The sequence below is a fragment of the Gobius niger genome (assembly GCF_951799975.1).
Source record: "Gobius niger genome assembly, chromosome: 7".
NCBI lineage: Eukaryota > Metazoa > Chordata > Actinopteri > Gobiiformes > Gobiidae > Gobius > Gobius niger.
The window spans coordinates 12,344,241-12,360,871 of NC_136858.1; the positions used below are offsets into that span (position 1 = coordinate 12,344,241).

Consider the following 16,631-nt stretch of genomic DNA (forward strand, 5'->3'; position numbering starts at 1 on the left):
TGGAGTTGTGCTTTGACCCACTCACGCATCTTGGAGTCATCTTTCAATCTTCCCCACTGGCTACTTTAAGCTCTGCGGCGGATATAAAGCTCCTCCTGAGGTCCTACGTATCCAGGAAATGCTTTTCTCACCTCTCCATCTCTTGCAAAGCTTAATCCTTTCATCACGGAGTGAAAACCCTCGCCATAGCTTGTCTTCATGGAAACAGCTGCACAGTGAAGCGTGGGAGGTGCTTACGGTGACATTGCGTCAAATTCAGGAAGTGAAACTACTGGATATTTGGGTCCGGACCCTCTGGGCAGTCTCAGGACACTGAAGTAGGGTCACAATATGATTTTAAGACAATATTTCTTACCTTTTTGACATTGAATTTGATGTATTGTTGATTGAAAATAGCACATTTTAGTGATATTAAGCCTTTAAACCAGATTTTAAATGTTTTGAACCATAATTTATTATAAATGCTAGTTAGATTTTGTTTGGGGGTCATGGCCTAAAAACTTTGGGAACCCCTGTTCTAACCAACAAAGTGTCAGATACCTGCATAATACCATTACTGTATCAAAATATGGTTAATCATATTGATGAGTCACTCCTGGCAACAGTAAGCTTTTGCAAGTCAAATTTAAGTTTAATTTAATTTAATTTAATTTAATTTAAGTTATGGCGCCTGTTCCAAGCCACCATCAAAATAGCCACAAAAGCAGCTGGTGGTAAAATCAAATGAATTAAATTTAGTTTTTTCGAGTCAGATTGCGCATATCTATCTTAGAGTGGCGGTGAGGTCATGACCTAATCAGAAGTTGCAGGTTATGCAAGATATTTATGACTAACACATAGTTGCACATGTGCCAAATGCCTTGAGTTTTCAGTCCATTAGTCGTGCATCATACAGATACTAGAAATATCAGCACCACTCATTGACTCATACGGAAACACTATGCTCAACCATTTGGCCCCGGCGGCAGCGAGAATGCAAAAGGCAACAAATGCTACGAGGCAACAGCAAAAGGTCACAAAGTCTACGCACATACTTGATCTCCATTTTATTCCACTAATTCGACTGACATTTGGGAGGTTGCTGCCGGTCTTACCGATAATGAGGCCGGTGTATCCTGTGCTTGGGCCGTACGGACACTTGTCTCTGCCGTCTTCAGGGGGAGAGGACATCTCAAATGTCTGTTCATCCTACACACGAGATGAACAAATTCATGACTCATGGCATTGTTAAGGGAAGAAAACAAAGGAGCCTGTTGATCTCAAGCGCGAGAAATTCACACAGTAAAACATCCATTTAAAGTGCATATGACGTACTTTAAATTATTCCCCCCCAATTATGATCAGTTTGATGGGATAATGTCTGTGCTATTTATTAATCATGGCTACTATTTATAAATAGTAAGAGGGAGACTTCCATATTTCAAGGATTAAGGAGGAACTCGCTCATGATCCATCGGTCCAGTATTGGGCAACACTTTACTTTACACCACCCTTGATACATTGTACCTGCCACATTAAGTACAATGATGTGCTATGTAACAATATGTAATAACTTGTACAGGCTACATACATAATGGAATAATGTGTATTAGTATTTTGGTGGTACATAATGTAATAAGATAAGGGTCCTAAGTCTTATTATATTATGTACCTCCAAAGTACTAATACACATTATTCCATTGTGTATGTACTACATAGTTACATAGCACATTACATTGTACTAAATGTAGTGGGGTACAATGTATCTAGGGTAGTGTAAAATAAAGTGTTACCCAGTATTGTTTACAGTATTGTGAACTGTTCCGTGGCTAATGCTATTGCTAATGCTCACAGCAGCTTAAATACTGGCTGTGAGGGCTGGGCAGATATTAGAACCGCCAATAATCACAGCCATACACTGTATATTTGTATTTTTGGTGCCTTCATTCAGTCTTTAGAGTGGAAGCAGAATCGAGCAGCGCAACTCACAGTGCTTTGACTCTTTTCACTGGCTTCTCTATTGTTTTTATTCACACGCATCATCAGGGCGACGGTGGCGCACTTGGAAGAGCGCGTCGTCTCGTAATCGGAAGGTCAAGGGTTCGTATCCAAGCTCCCGCAAATGCCCTTGAGCAGGACACTTCACCCACCTTGCCTCCAGTGTCTGTGTACATTGGTGTATGAATGAGAGTCTGAATGGGTTCCTTTCTGTAAAGCGCTTTGGGCCTGATAAAGGTAGAAAAGCGCTGTACAAGTTGAGTCCCTTTACCATCTACCATGAGACTGGTGCTCTGTATAGGAAGAATGGTATCGGAACGATGCTAGTTGTTGCACTGTGAAAGTTATACCAGTCTGTTGTCACATCAAGTAAAATCATTAATAAAAAAGATAAAATGACATACACTGCTTGTATGCTTGTAAACAAAAAAAGTTACTACCTACATTTCACTAGGTTCGGCAACACTATGTGCCAAAAGAATGAGATCAGCCGAGGACCTGAATATCCTGTATGACCTGGTTATTCCATCAAAGGTTTTCTTCTTCCCTGATAGTACGGGTATATACCAAGATGAAAATACCAGGATTCATTGGCCTCACACTATGACAGAGTAAATCAGGGAGCATGAGCTGGAGTCCAGATCTCGTGGAAAATGAACGCAACACTGGAATTTTTTTGGTCAGTGTGCAATGCAACTATGGTCTCGTGAAAAAATTGACAAACCATTCATATGCACTTTAAGGAAGCAAATTATACATCAAACGTGGTATAACTTTTTTTTTTTCATTCTATTAGAGCAGAACAGATGACCAGTCACAGATCAGCCCGGTCACACCCGCTGCTGCTGTTGGACTTACGATGAAAGCACAGAGAGGCCTGAAGGCGTGAGTGCCGCACATGTACAGATGGGTGGAGTTGAACCTCTGCAGCAGGCGAATGTGATTAAAACACTCCGTCTGCAAAAAAACAAAACAAAATAAGAAACGGTCGGCATTAAATACGCTCCGGTGAGAAAAATACTCCTGGGATGCACCGGAGAGAACAATTTGCGAGCTACCGCGATAGAGAAAACAACGTGCCCACCTTGTTATCCTTCCCCTTGGTCAGACACTGCTGCTTCTGCTCTGGGGAAGCTTCCCACTCAATCTGCAACACATAAGCAAGTATGCAATTCATTCTGTCCTTTTCACTTTGGTATTTATTATTTATTACCAAACGGCACATAGTTTTACGGAAGACTGTGCGTTGACGGTAGCAAAAGGTTTAAAATGTATTGCCTCTAACAAACAAAAACACTGGATCGTTGTTGTCTAGATAACTACTTTTTTGGATGATAAAGAACTTAAAAACTCTTTGCATTTGGTGAATTGTTATGTAAATAGGGCTAAAATTCATTGTTTTGAGCTGGCAGCTAACGATAATAGTAAGCATAGCATCATCATTTGCATTGGCATTTCTGGGCTACCCCACAAAATGTATGCCCATAATCATTTTTGTACCGCGAGCAGATCATCTGAACTGTGAGTCCTTTCATCAAGCGACTAGCTGGTATACACAACTTGTCTGGCTGCAGTGATGTGGAAGCTTGCTACGTCTAATTACACAAATACAGCCCACAGGAAAAATGGAAAGTGAAAAGACAAATTAATATTGGCACTGCATTCTCACTGGGTGTAATGAGGCTGCTATATTTTAAACATGGTCGGCTAAGCTAATACCTGATTACTGAGTTTTCTCTGAGCTCCAAACTTTAATTCTGTGGTATTTCTGGCTGGTGAAAGGGACTATATGTAGAGACAGGGTCATTCCATGTTAAATCAGCGTGTTCTTTGGGTTTGCACTCAGATTGGAAATCATGATTCATGTTCAGGAGCCCCATCTTTACCAGATAAATAAGATATAATTAAGCCTTGAGGCATAAACATGAGCTTTTCTAAATTTACTGAAGAACTTGAGCTCTTTCCGGTGGTTATGTTGTTTTTGTGGGGTCATCCCTTGGCAATTTAAGTTGACTAGATCACATTTTCAAGGTATACTGCTTAGTATATAGAAAAATATAGATATTTTTGTAATGTAAGGCCCAGTCAGTAATTAAACAGCAGACTAACTGCTCAAATAAAGAAAGAAAGAAATAATAATGGTAAAGTTAGGTTTGAATTATGACATAAATGACATATTTCCAATATTCGGCCGGCCACAACGTTTTCTAAATTTACACTGCATTAAATCCTCTGCTTTATGCCTGCAGTATTCCACAAAGTAAACAATAAAGCCTGGAAAATTTCATTCATTTTGGTTAGTGGTGCTATTTTAACATTTGTTAGCATAATATTGACATTAGCCTTTAGCTTCAAGGCTAAAACTCTACAGTCATAAACAGAAGTCTCCTCCAGTGAAGTATTTACATTCTGAGAAAAGTTTTTAACATATTGTAAGTAATTATCCAACAACTACTGTGTTTTCTGCTACACACTATTTAAATATTAATTTATTTCAACCAGACACAGCTATCTCTCCATTGGACTAAAACACAGACAGGAAACAGCTGACAGGAAGTTAGGAAGGAAGTCAACAACCAAGTTTGATGGAATGACCAAACTACTTTTTAGGAAAAACATTCTTTTGTGATTGGAAACAACGCAGATTTCAACACAGGCCGGTTGAAATCTGTTGACGATTATGTTTTTCTGCAGACACATGGCTGGGAGTTTCAACAATGCTGTGTGTTGTTACTGAATACAAAAACATTTCACACCTGACAGATGTACTGCCAAGTCCTAGAACGACCCTGGTGCCAACTTGCATAAGTAAGGCTGGCACACAAGAGGATTCTTAAGTCTACTGCGGCTTTAAAATGTAACAGAAAATGCACTGACCACAGACATAACATTTTGCTACAATTAATAATCTAAGGAAACCAGTCAGTGTCGGGTGTGGACGAACGGTGGTCAAACCAGATACTGACTGGTTTTCTGACCCCCCCTAAGGCACTTGTGCAATATTCATGCGCTCTAATCAGCATCTTGATATGCCACACCTGTGAGGGGGATGAAGTGCTCACGAACACAGATTTAGACAGATTTGTGAACAATATTTGGGAGACATGGGTCTACGGTGTTTATAAGTTTTATGTCCTAGTTCACCCCATGAAAAATGAGAGCCAAAATAAAACTGCTGCGTTTTAACTTTTGTTGAGTGTAGTTTAGCATTAACTGTTGTTAGCTGCTATTCCATGACGCTAACACTCATGTTATAACACTTTTATTCCTATGGAGAGCTATAGCTACGTCTTGTTGAAATACATAAACATTCAGAAAACATACAGCTGTTGGATGCTTATAACATGTAAAAACGTCTGTGTTTATAACTTGAAGCTAACCCAGGGGGTGGCACATTAGAGCAGCAGTTAGCGCATGTGCTTCACAGCTAGAAGGTCACAGGTTCGATCAACAGACTAGTCGACTAGTCTGTTATTAAAGCCCTACCCTATAATGGCCGACAGTAAATTAGCCAAAAACATTTTGAGTGGTGACGTTATAGCTCTACTTCCGGGTTCGCAGATGTGTGAGAAACTGCAACAAACTCTTTAATACCACAATCAATTCTTCTGAAACTCAACAGAGAGTTACTGAACATACTTATTTATCAGGCCCATTAGCCAAAAATGCTATACCTACTGCTATAAAAGTAATATTTACCAAAATCGCTAAATCCAGGTTAGCGGAGATAAATGCTAACACCGCAGCAGCTACGCTAACCCCGGAAGTAGTGACTTTAGTAAATATTACTTTTTTAGTGGTAGGAATTTTTGGCTAATGAGTCTGAGAAATAAGTAGGTTCAGTAACTCTCCGTTGAGTTTCAGAAATATTGATGGTTGTTTTTAAGAGTTTATGTTTTTTCTCGCATATTTGCCAGTTTGCTAGTACCCGGAAGCGGAAGTGGTGACGTCACACTTAACAAACGTATATCGCTAAGCATTATGGGAGTAGCAGCAATTGCAAACTAATGGAGATTTTAAAAGTTAAAATACTGGAGTTATTGTTTACATTAAAACACTTGGACACCACAGTGTGTTAGATGTATTTACCAGCAGTAACTCAGCAGCTAACGGTGTTGTTCCAAGGCTATTTTCTCCACTTTTTATACTGTTTTTATCTAATGTTAGTCAATGGAAATGGATGCAAACAGCTGCAAAGATGGCAGATCTCCATGGTAACTGTGGAATTTTCCGAACTCTATAGCAAGTTTTAGGCGCACGAATGAATGATCGGTTCAGACCCTGACTTCCATGTTAACTCTACATCAAAAAAACGAAAACGGAATCCCGGCTTTAAACTTTCATGCCCGCACTCCAGAACCACAGAAACTTTTGGAATCCTCACATAACCCAAACAGCTGACAGAGTATTGACAGCATAAGCCCGAGGAGTGGTTGAAGGGAGTGTTGAGTGCTCCTTCACGTACACACAACAAGCCGCGGAGACTGGAGCAGCAGTAATACAAATGCCACACAGGCTTAGTGTCTGACTGTCATTAGGTGCGACGCGAACGACAGCGGCGCTCCAGCTGTTTGTGTGACTTAAGGCTACAGGCTCATTCTAACGACATTATCTGTTCTGCACACATTCATCACCAGCCGGTATAGATGCCACGACGAGAGCTTACCAGGAATATATCGCATCCTGGCAGGATAAATCGCTGGGAAATTCTATATGTGTGAAATTCTGATGTGGCAGGACAGTGTGGGGTCTTTCTGTGAGCAAATGATTTCACAAATTATGGGAATTGTTTGGACTGTAGAATAATAAATAAAGTGAGTTCCTGATTGCTGTACAGTATGAGGCCGTTTCAGTTCTAGTTACTAAGTTTTGTAAAGATACTCATTTTCTGACCATTAGCCAAATTGAAATAGCTTCTTTATTAACCAACAATTGCCTCGTGTCTGGAGCATAAATGCCTTACCTCCTGCAGCCCTGAACTCATCACAGCCCTCGTAGCAAGTAGAACCGAATACAAAGAGCTTGTGCAAAATAAAATACACTACATAAGTGTTTTGCACATTGCTTACAGAAACAGCTTGTGAATGCCTGATCACATAAGACCTCGGAAGTGAAGCGTGGAGAGGGCGGCGGCGGGTGATGTGTTAGTTTATTTATTTTCAGGGAAGTTGTAATCCGGATAATTACAACACAGGTTTGCGTTTGCATCAGGTTTGTGGCACTTTGGCCAACTGTGCCGTTTTCTAAAATGCTTAAAGATGGTATAGTTAGCAGCTCATGCAATGCATAAAGAGTGTGTTGCTAGTGATGATTTTAAACTGCTGTCCATAGTTGGGCTGATGGTGGTCCTAGGAAGGGCTGCCAACCCCCAAACACCCCGAAAAGTACCTGAAAAACTGGCCAAATCGCTGCAATATCCAATGGGGCGATTTAGATTTAAAGTTTTGTTCTTCGAGAGTGTGATTTTACCAACACCCAATTATAGCATATTTTACACGGAAAACAGCACGGCCAAAACATACACCTGCAAACCCGCAAGGATTATTGCAGACCAGGCAACCCCGCTCCGAGGGTTTGTTGGCGAAGATGTAGCTGCAGTAGCTTACCTTGTGTGTGTGGAATGAATGCAGAGTTGTCCCTCGTGCACCCGTTTGGATGACTATACAAATAACTTTCCATTCCCCCAACCACAGCACTTAGCGGAGACGACCTGTATCCTGCATCATTATCTTTAAAAGGTCCATTATGCAACTTTTACGCGGAAATATAAAGAGTAGATATTTGTGCGTTTGACCTTGTAGTGACCCCAGCGGCTGTATGAGTGGTCAGCAAGGCGCCTTTACTTTCCATCACAGTGGCCTCTACAACGCTCCAGGATCAATTGTGTTGTAGGTTTTGTGGTGAGAGGGTCCGTGAGCAGAGAAAACCTTTCAAACTATTGATCCTGGGGCGTCCTACAGACCACTGTGATGGAAAGTAAAGGCGCCATGCTGACCACTCGTGCAGCCGCTGGGTCACTACAAGGTCAAATACGCACAAATATAAACGTTTTGTCCACATAAAAAGTTGCAAAATGCACCTTTAACATCTTGCTCATTAAATAGTTCTAATCTAATTCTTCTCGTGCCACGGTTTGCGAATAACTTACCATTTAAACTTGTGGATTTAGCCATTCTAAAACAGTGCTTTATTGCTACGGTTCTTGTTGCTTTCAAGAGGCAAAAGTTTTGTTTCGCTCAAACACATCCTTTTAGCATTTCTGGATATTAACATACAAAAAAAGCATGTTAAAATCTCACTGCGAAACAAACAAAAATCCCCAAGATGAATCACTCTAATTAGCATTTGTGTGTTACACCTAATGCATAAATCACACTTACAGTAGTTACAAGGCATTTCTCTTCTTTCCACTATTATGCAAATCGGCTCTGTTTATAAACCCCGGTAGCACTTGTTCAAAAAAATAATAATACAATTTCCTCACACTTTCCACACACGAGGTGGTGACAAGAGGAATATTACGGTTTGGAAAAGGGTCCTGGGTGTACATGCAAATCAGGCTCTTGCTGCCTGCCACATCCACAAACCTTCAGAGCTGCGCCGGAGGAGATGTCAGAGGCGTCGAGAGCCAGCGCGGCCCCGCGAGCCCCCACGTACAGGCGCTGGCTGTCAGGCTCCAACAACAAGGCGCTGTGGTTGACTGTGGGGGAGACGAAACGCCGGCAGCCCTGGAGACCTGGGGGAAGGAGGGAGAGGAGAGGGGCGGAGGTGAGAGGCGGAGGTGCTTTGGATAACCTGCGCTCATCTGATTGTGATGAAATCCAATGCAAAAAAAAAAAAAAAAGTTGAGCTGCGGGGAATGTAACAATTTGTGACGCATCGTGAGACGTTTTTGTCATTATTTGATTGTCGTATAGTTGTATCTGTGAGGACAGGAGAGCTTTTCGAAAATATTTAACCAAATGATTAAGATTTGGTTTAGAATGTTTGGAAACTCATCTTTGCACTTTCTTTTTAACTTAAAGCAGTACTAAGTAACTGTTGCCCCTAGAGGCCATGAGCGCAACTGCAGGTGTCGGAGCAAGTTACGATTTTTTTACTTATTAATAGTCTTGGAGAGTAAATACTACGCTGACAGGAAAGTCGAAGGGAGAGAGGGATATTGTACATCCAATTATACAACGGAAAAAAAAAAATTCACTCAAACTTAGCTGTAAATATTGTTTAAAGTGACGTTAGCCCGCAGTTAGCTTTGCCCGTTAGCATGCTAGCTTCTTTTTCGTGATTCCATTTGTGTGTATTGATTGCTCCGGTCTGGTGGCAGTCAAGTTGCAAACATGGTTTCCTGGCCAGAGACACCAGGGGGAAATGAAAGACCCTCCAATCATCCCATAAACACTTGTATTACCCCCACAGGGACTACGAAGAGGATTTATTAAGGTAAACACGTTACTTAGTACTGCTTTAATTTAGGATACATTATTGCAATATCGAATCTCAATACCTTTTGTATGGCAAATCGCAAAAAAAAGTGTTCCAATACCTTTTCTTATAATCCGATCCAACACCGATACTTGTGCACATTGTACTCGCCGATACAGTGTACCAGTCTGATCCCACGCCGAGTGCATAAAAACAGTAGTGAACCCTCTGATTAAATGCTAAGCCCCAGAGCACAAGGCGCATTATGCATGATAAACCAAATCCGTATGCTGTTAGTTCCACTGCGCAATTTTGCCAATGTTCTGCTTCCACTCTAAAGATTAAATCAAAAAGGCAAAAAAACACAATATGGTATCATTTTTTGGTTCCTGTAATCGCTGATACTTGAGAAATCTATGGTATCAATATCGGAACAACAAAGAAGGCCGTGTTATGAAGCTTCAGTCCTCCTAACCAGGTGTGTAGTAGTCATGAGCTAAATTTAGTTGCATTGAGTAACTTTTCAAATGAATTGCAGTTTTACCACTAGTTTTATGACGTATGATTTCAATTCAGTAGTAAAGCATCAGACCTCACATGTCAAAATACTATGGACAAAAGCCATTGTTTGGATAACTATACTGAGCTGCTACAACTCTGATAGAGCACTGAATCAGAAATATGCAATCCATCGTCATTAGCACTTGAGCGGGAGGAAGAGAAGTTGTGCTTGACAGGAGCAATAAGAGTGCCGGCCTGATGAATGTTTATAACGTAGGGACAGCTGCTTTCAACGCCGCACACCATCACAAATCGTACTGTTGGGACATAGTTAAGAGTTGTAAAAATGACAGAGCCATATATGAATGAATGGCAAATACATATTTTGTGAGATCAGGAGGTCTTCAGCAATATCATTTAAACCAAATCATACTCCATTTTTACCTAAAGATGAAAGATTATTAAAACACTTTATATATATGGCACCATTGTAATGTCTACGTCTATGTCTTGATCCCTCTTTTGAAAATCGTCCCAATCTCCCCAGATCTGTAGGAGGTTACTGCTGTGTCCGGGCTGTGGTGTATTAACAGTGAGAGAATGAAGCCGTTTTCTATCAGAGCTGACAGGAGCGGCGTTTAAGGGCCGGCAGTGGGATTCTCTGTCTCTACTGTGATGGATTTCTCGAGCCCCATTGAAAAGTGCCATTTTCGCGCAATGAGCGAGCGCTGAAAGCCGAAAAATCCTTGAAATAATCTCATTCTATTCATGCTGAGAATAGGTGTTAGATGGCTTTGTGCTGGGTCATGAGACACACGCTTGCGCATAAAAAGAATGGTAACATCTCTGCAGTTGAATATTGAAATATACGTTCCTCAAGGCTATGTTTTAAACATTCTCTTCTCTTAACTTTCAAGGCACTGAGGGCGGTTGTAAACTTAAGGATTACACGAACAGAATATCAAGATCCTTAGAAGAGGAGGCTGATCTTAACCTGCTTTTCAAGTCTATTTCATTTACGTTATCTTTCATCCTTATTTACAGTGCTCAATGTTAAACTCTGCATATAAGAAACTGAATATGCAGACAGTTGGAGGGTTAGCTCAGCCCTAAAGCCGCTGCCCTCGGATTTTACAATGTGGGATGGCCTCTGCTTGAGGACAATCTGTGTTAAACAAATGAAATAAGTCATATTTCTCCACTTTTTAACACAAGCGTTATTATTGCCTTTCTCTTTCAGCCCATGTGCTTTTTGCTGTCCATTTCTTAACTCACATGGCAAAAAACACTGCTCCATAAAGCCGCACAAATAACTTGAACTAACTCCAACAGGTGTTCAATGTCAGGAAGAACAAATGTTCTTCCTGATTTCAATATTCATTATTTGATAGATTTTCATGACAAAAACCCTTGTGTCTCAACTGCAATGAACAACAGCCCCGGTTACAGCTGCTTAAAGCGCTCTGTGCATGGACAGTTTTTGGCTAACTTCCTTTGGCCAGTGTAGGGTAGCGACTACTTCCTGTCCACATTCTAACATAGATAAAAAATAAAGTAAGATTTCAAAAACAGAAGAAATCTGAAATAAACGCCAAGTTGAGTGTGTTTAAAAAAAAATAAGTTTGACTGTGGTGCTGCTTTTACCCTTTTCTTAGCGCCAAATTAACATTAGCCTTTAGCTTCAGGGCTAAAAATGTGGAGTTATAAGCCCAGAAGTCTCTTCTGGTGAATTATTTACATTCTGAATAAAGATTTTAGCATGCTGTAAGTAAATATCCAACGGCTGCTTGTTTCCTGTCGAGTGCTGTTTATATATATATTGCTGGGAGACGAGGCAAGTCTCTATAGGACTGGGTGGCGCAGTAAGTGCGCTAGAAGGTCCGGGTTCGAGTCCCACCAGGACGGGGTCTTTCTGTGTGGAGTTTGCATGTTCTCCCTGTGTCTGCGTAGGTTTCCTCTGGGTACTCCAGTTCCCCCTACCACTAAAAACAGGTACAATAGGCCAGGAGGAATGATGTGCGTGTGTCAATGAATGATGGTGGTCAGAGGGACCGTTGGTGTATGTGTGCAGATGTGTGCAGATGTGTGCATATGTGTGCAGATGTGTGCAGTCGCGACAGCGCTTCTGTCAGCCTCCCCCAGGGGAAACTGAAGCTACAAAGGTCGTTTACCACCACCGAGTGTGGAGCGAATGCAAAATTGTCTCAGGTAAAGCGCTTTGTGACCATGTCTGTGAAAGGAGCTATATAATAAAGCTCTCCTTAACTTTTTTCTTCTTCCAAAACCCAGACAGGAAACAGTCCTAGGCAGTCAGCATCATGTTTTTTTCCATTTTGTTCCTTTTTTTAAAGAAAGAATACAAAAGTCTTCATAGACATAAGACATTACACCGACTTTGGCAGAAACCTAACTCTTGCAAAACTGGATCAGTTCGATTTTAAAACTTTACAGCCACTACTAGAACAGTATACAATACAGGAGCATACGCACAGAATGCTAAGCTCCTGAAAACCTCTATACTTCACTTTGCATGCATTGACTGTCTAACTATGCCTATAATGTGAAAGATATACAGCCTCTCCCTCCCTAGTGCAGTTTTCCAGGCTATATTGGGACTTAACCGTTTGACAGAGGAGATACTAATGAGCTTCCCTATACAAACAGTGTGGAGAGGCCAGCCCACAGCCCCACGTGCACACAGAGGGAGGGAAAAAAAAACTTTGTGGCAAAACATGTCATAAGAAGCTGCCCTGTTGCAGTCATGGGATGTCTCAGTTATGTAAGGAACACAATACACAATACACCACGCACAACTTGGCTGGGGGTAAACACGGCTCCAATGTCAACAGAGAGGAGACATACCAGCTCCAGGCAAAGTCGAAATCAGAACACAGACTTGGAAAACAAAGCCCTTATACGCCAACATGCAAATGGTGTTGAACAGAAGATATGCTAACTATTTTTGAGATTTCTTTTCATAATATTTGACACACATCAAATCATAATTGTTTGTTTCTTTGTTGTGTTTTCTTTCACGTTCAAGTTTTCTTCGTCAAATTGCAACTTGGATTATTACAAAGTTACAGACAGCAACGAGTCATAGTTGGGGACTAGCCAAAGGGGAAGGAAGCTAGCAGTGGGAATCACATATTTTCCACTCATTTTAGAAATGTTCTGGCGTACTGTAAGCATATTTAGCTCACACAAATGAAGATGATTAAAATTCTGGTGCCTGTGAATATTTTGTCTCACTCTTTGCATGGGAAAATCAAGCAGATAGCTTAGTAGAATTTTTTTTAAATATGGCATTTGAAACTAGCCGTTAGCATGGTTAGCATTCTCCGTTATTTATGTATTTTTGGGCTGTTGAACCTATTTGTTCCTCTCCATGTCTCTGCATCTTTATTTGGTAGAAAATCCATCCATAATTCAGCTTTGTTATGGGATATTTCAGGATTTTTTGACATAGGGCCTCATTTCCTAGTTATCCAGAGTGTTGTTGATATATTTTTTAATTCATGCAGTTCTTATATTTGAAGAGTTAAGGGGTGCTAGGCTAGTGCATGTCTATGTAACTCGTAGACTGCATTAAAAACCTCTTCAAAATCATCAGGTCGTCCTCCAAACGTTGCTATATCTTATTTGTAGAAAGCTCCTTTGTGAATTCCACGTGTAGTAATGCCGGCCGCAGTGAAACAAACTACTGTTAAACTACTGGTAAGCTAGCAGATCACTCCGCTTCTGCGTAGTTTACAACCAGGAAGCTGATGCTGCTCAAATACAAGTTCTTTTAAATGCAAAATGGTTATATTTCAAAAATTATTCAGTCAACACAGGCATGTATATGGGTAGTCTGGTGTTATAAGTGATTCGCCTCAGGTGCACTGTGCTTGAGTCAGACTGTTTTTAATGCAGGCTACTAGTTACCATAGACATGCACTAGCCTAGCACTAGCACCAATAAAACCTTCAAATATAAGGACTGCATGAATTAAAATTAAAAAATATTTTCTGTGAAAATATGCCACTTCAAACTGTGGACAGCAGAGGGATCAGCCACACCTAATCCAACAGAAAGTTTAACAGATTATTTTGTGTGTGATTTTTAAACATTTTCCTGACACTTTTTATAATAGTAAATCAAAAGGCAGCTTATATATAAAAAATAAGAATCAATTCTCACATAGTGCACATTTTTAACATGTCCAGGAGCAGGAATTTGAGAGGAGGCTGAAACATGAATGGAGAAAGAATATTTCGCTGTTAGCCAAGGACGTACGAACCAAAAGAATAGCAGCGAACTGTGACTATCGGAATTGCAAGTTCGCTTACAAGTCTAAAGAGAGAGAAATTGCAGACAAACCGTGTGACACCAAAGCCATGGCGTCCAAACATCTTTAAAATGTATACGCATGTTATCCCAACATTAAGTCATGCGCTGCTCGTGGTGTGACAGCAGATCAAATGAGCACAAACCACTTCCTGGCGTGTGGCAAGCTGCAATTGAGATTCCTATCAGCCTCAGTCGAACTATATCCAGCGCTCGTGTTCCTCTTGGGTCATCAGGTGTCTGTGTATCTATACCGCAGCTCTCCGAGGAGGAAGAAGCCTATTATGTTATTATTGTATGGGATTCTCACAACAATATCTCCAGTCTGAGCACAAACAATGCAAATGTCCCACGGGGAAGAGGAACAGGACATCAGTAAACAAAGCCAGCATGATAAGTAACAGTATGGCAGTTACATGTGTCAAGGCCTGAGGACGTGTTCAGCAAAATATTGGGATCATAATATCAGCTAAGGCTTTTTTCCCCCCCCTTACACAGCTTTATGTGTGTTTTAAAGCTTCAGGACATTTTTGATTTAGAAAGTTGTGAGTAGGACTGTAAAATCAATCTAAATTGATTTAAGTCGCTATTTGAATGCATGTGTTCAGTGCGGGCCAAATGCAGCCCTCAGACCAATTTTGGATGGTTCTTTTATTACTTTATTGGCACACATCACCAGAGATTATACTTTTTACTACAATCTTAATCATTCCACACAATCAAACCACAAAAAGTAACATTTATTGGTAGACAGAGCTAGCGTTATGGTTCAAAGCCTAAATAAAGGTTTAGTTATGGTTTAACCTCTCTTGCATACACACAGTTGAATGTTTGAATGCACTGACCACGGATCTGTGGCCTTCTGTGCGGTGTTCATACGTCCATGGTTAAAAAAAAAAACGCAAATCGCAAAAACTCCAGTTATTTAGGCCAGGGGCTCACAAACTTACTTAGACACAACCCTGAAAATGCTCCCCACTGTAAAAAGTTATTGCCTCATATACTTAAGGGCAGTGAAAACATTTAACACTTGATTTTGATGCTGATGATGACTTTAGCAAATTATACACTGATTCACACTAAAATGTACAGAATGTACAGCAATCTTTATTTTCAATTTGAAATCATATTGGTTGCCCTGCCCAAAGCCTCACAATCACCCCCAAGAGGTCCTGACCCTCACTTTGGGAACCCTGATTAAGGCAGTACTGTATATGTTGCAAAGAAGAAAGAACAAAACATAGTGACTCCATGGGGACATTTCTTAATTTGGGGATTTTTTGCCACAGTGAAGTCTTCTCTCAAACGCCAGTGCTTCTGGACATCTTTGGAATGTAAACTACATGAACTATGCCTTGAGTTTTAACCATGAAGCTTTTTTGGTTATTAAAGAGGAGAGGAATTTTATTATTTCCTTTCAAATTCCACTCGATCACTCCTCACCTTGCAAACTTACAGACTATCACTTTAAGTTGGTCGAGTTTTCATTTTGGTAAAGTTTTGCCTGGAAAACAATAAACCATATTCGATTGAGAGCCAACACAAACATATTTCCATGTTCAGTGTGCTGCGTATTATTCAAACGTTACCCAAATATATACATCTATAAGACATGAGGCCTTGCATTTGGCCGCAAGTCATTGTTTGGTTAATTGTTGCCAAGAGCCAAGTGTCTATTGTTCCCGTAGAAGCGATACATAACATTTAGGAGTGAAAAGTTTAAGCTCAGCAGAATTCTTGGTTGATGTGGGTCGGGGACCATCATGGAAAAACCAGCATCCTGCTCACTGGTCACTTGATGCAGGCTTTGGAAGCAAGACTGAATTATGATCACAGTAAGATACATTTGTGTAGCAGTATTGGAAAGGTGTGTACTTGGATTTTACAGATATCGTTTGCAAGTTTCCATGATTCCTCTGTTTTGCAGCTTTGTGTGCGATATGGGATTTTAATATTTCACTTCTAAAACAGCGCTTTCTTACAGCTTGCTTTCTTGCTTCCCCCCTCTGCTCCTAAAGCCGGGGGGATCCACGAGTCGTCACCTTCTCCGTCACGTTTTCAAGAACACGCCAGCACATCGACTTATTTGTTCGGCAAAGAGAGAGAACAAAGGCGGCAAAAGGCGTCCAGATGCGTTTATTTACTAAGCAAACACCTGCTGGCTAAGGTACTTGCACACTGGAACAAGCTTACTCACGCCATCAAACACCTCCACATATTATTTACGGACTAGTGATGGGACATTCAAGACCCAATCAGGTCTCTCAGTGGTTCTTTGGCCGGATGTGACTATAGTCTTCCCATATTTTAGGCAAGGTTGGTGAGGACAGTCTTCTGTGATTGATTTGAATCGATAACGTAATATGGTTCCAGAAGAACAATATACTTTCCAATGAAAAAAT

General features: G+C 40.7%; 1 protein-coding gene across 1 annotated transcript in view; it reads right to left on the reverse strand.

Annotated features, from left to right (window-relative positions):
• The window catches only part of LOC306965454 (semaphorin-4G-like), a 43,819-nt gene that overhangs the window by 20,758 nt on the left and 6,430 nt on the right, over positions 1–16,631 (reverse strand). Inside the window, exons 2-5 of the mRNA XM_079559898.1 lie at positions 8,565–8,713; positions 3,062–3,124; positions 2,836–2,934; positions 1,095–1,188 (exon numbers count right to left, since the gene is read on the reverse strand). Of these exons, the coding sequence (XP_079416024.1) occupies positions 1,095–1,188; positions 2,836–2,934; positions 3,062–3,124; positions 8,565–8,713 (405 nt within the window). The remainder of the gene's footprint in view (positions 1–1,094; positions 1,189–2,835; positions 2,935–3,061; positions 3,125–8,564; positions 8,714–16,631) is intronic.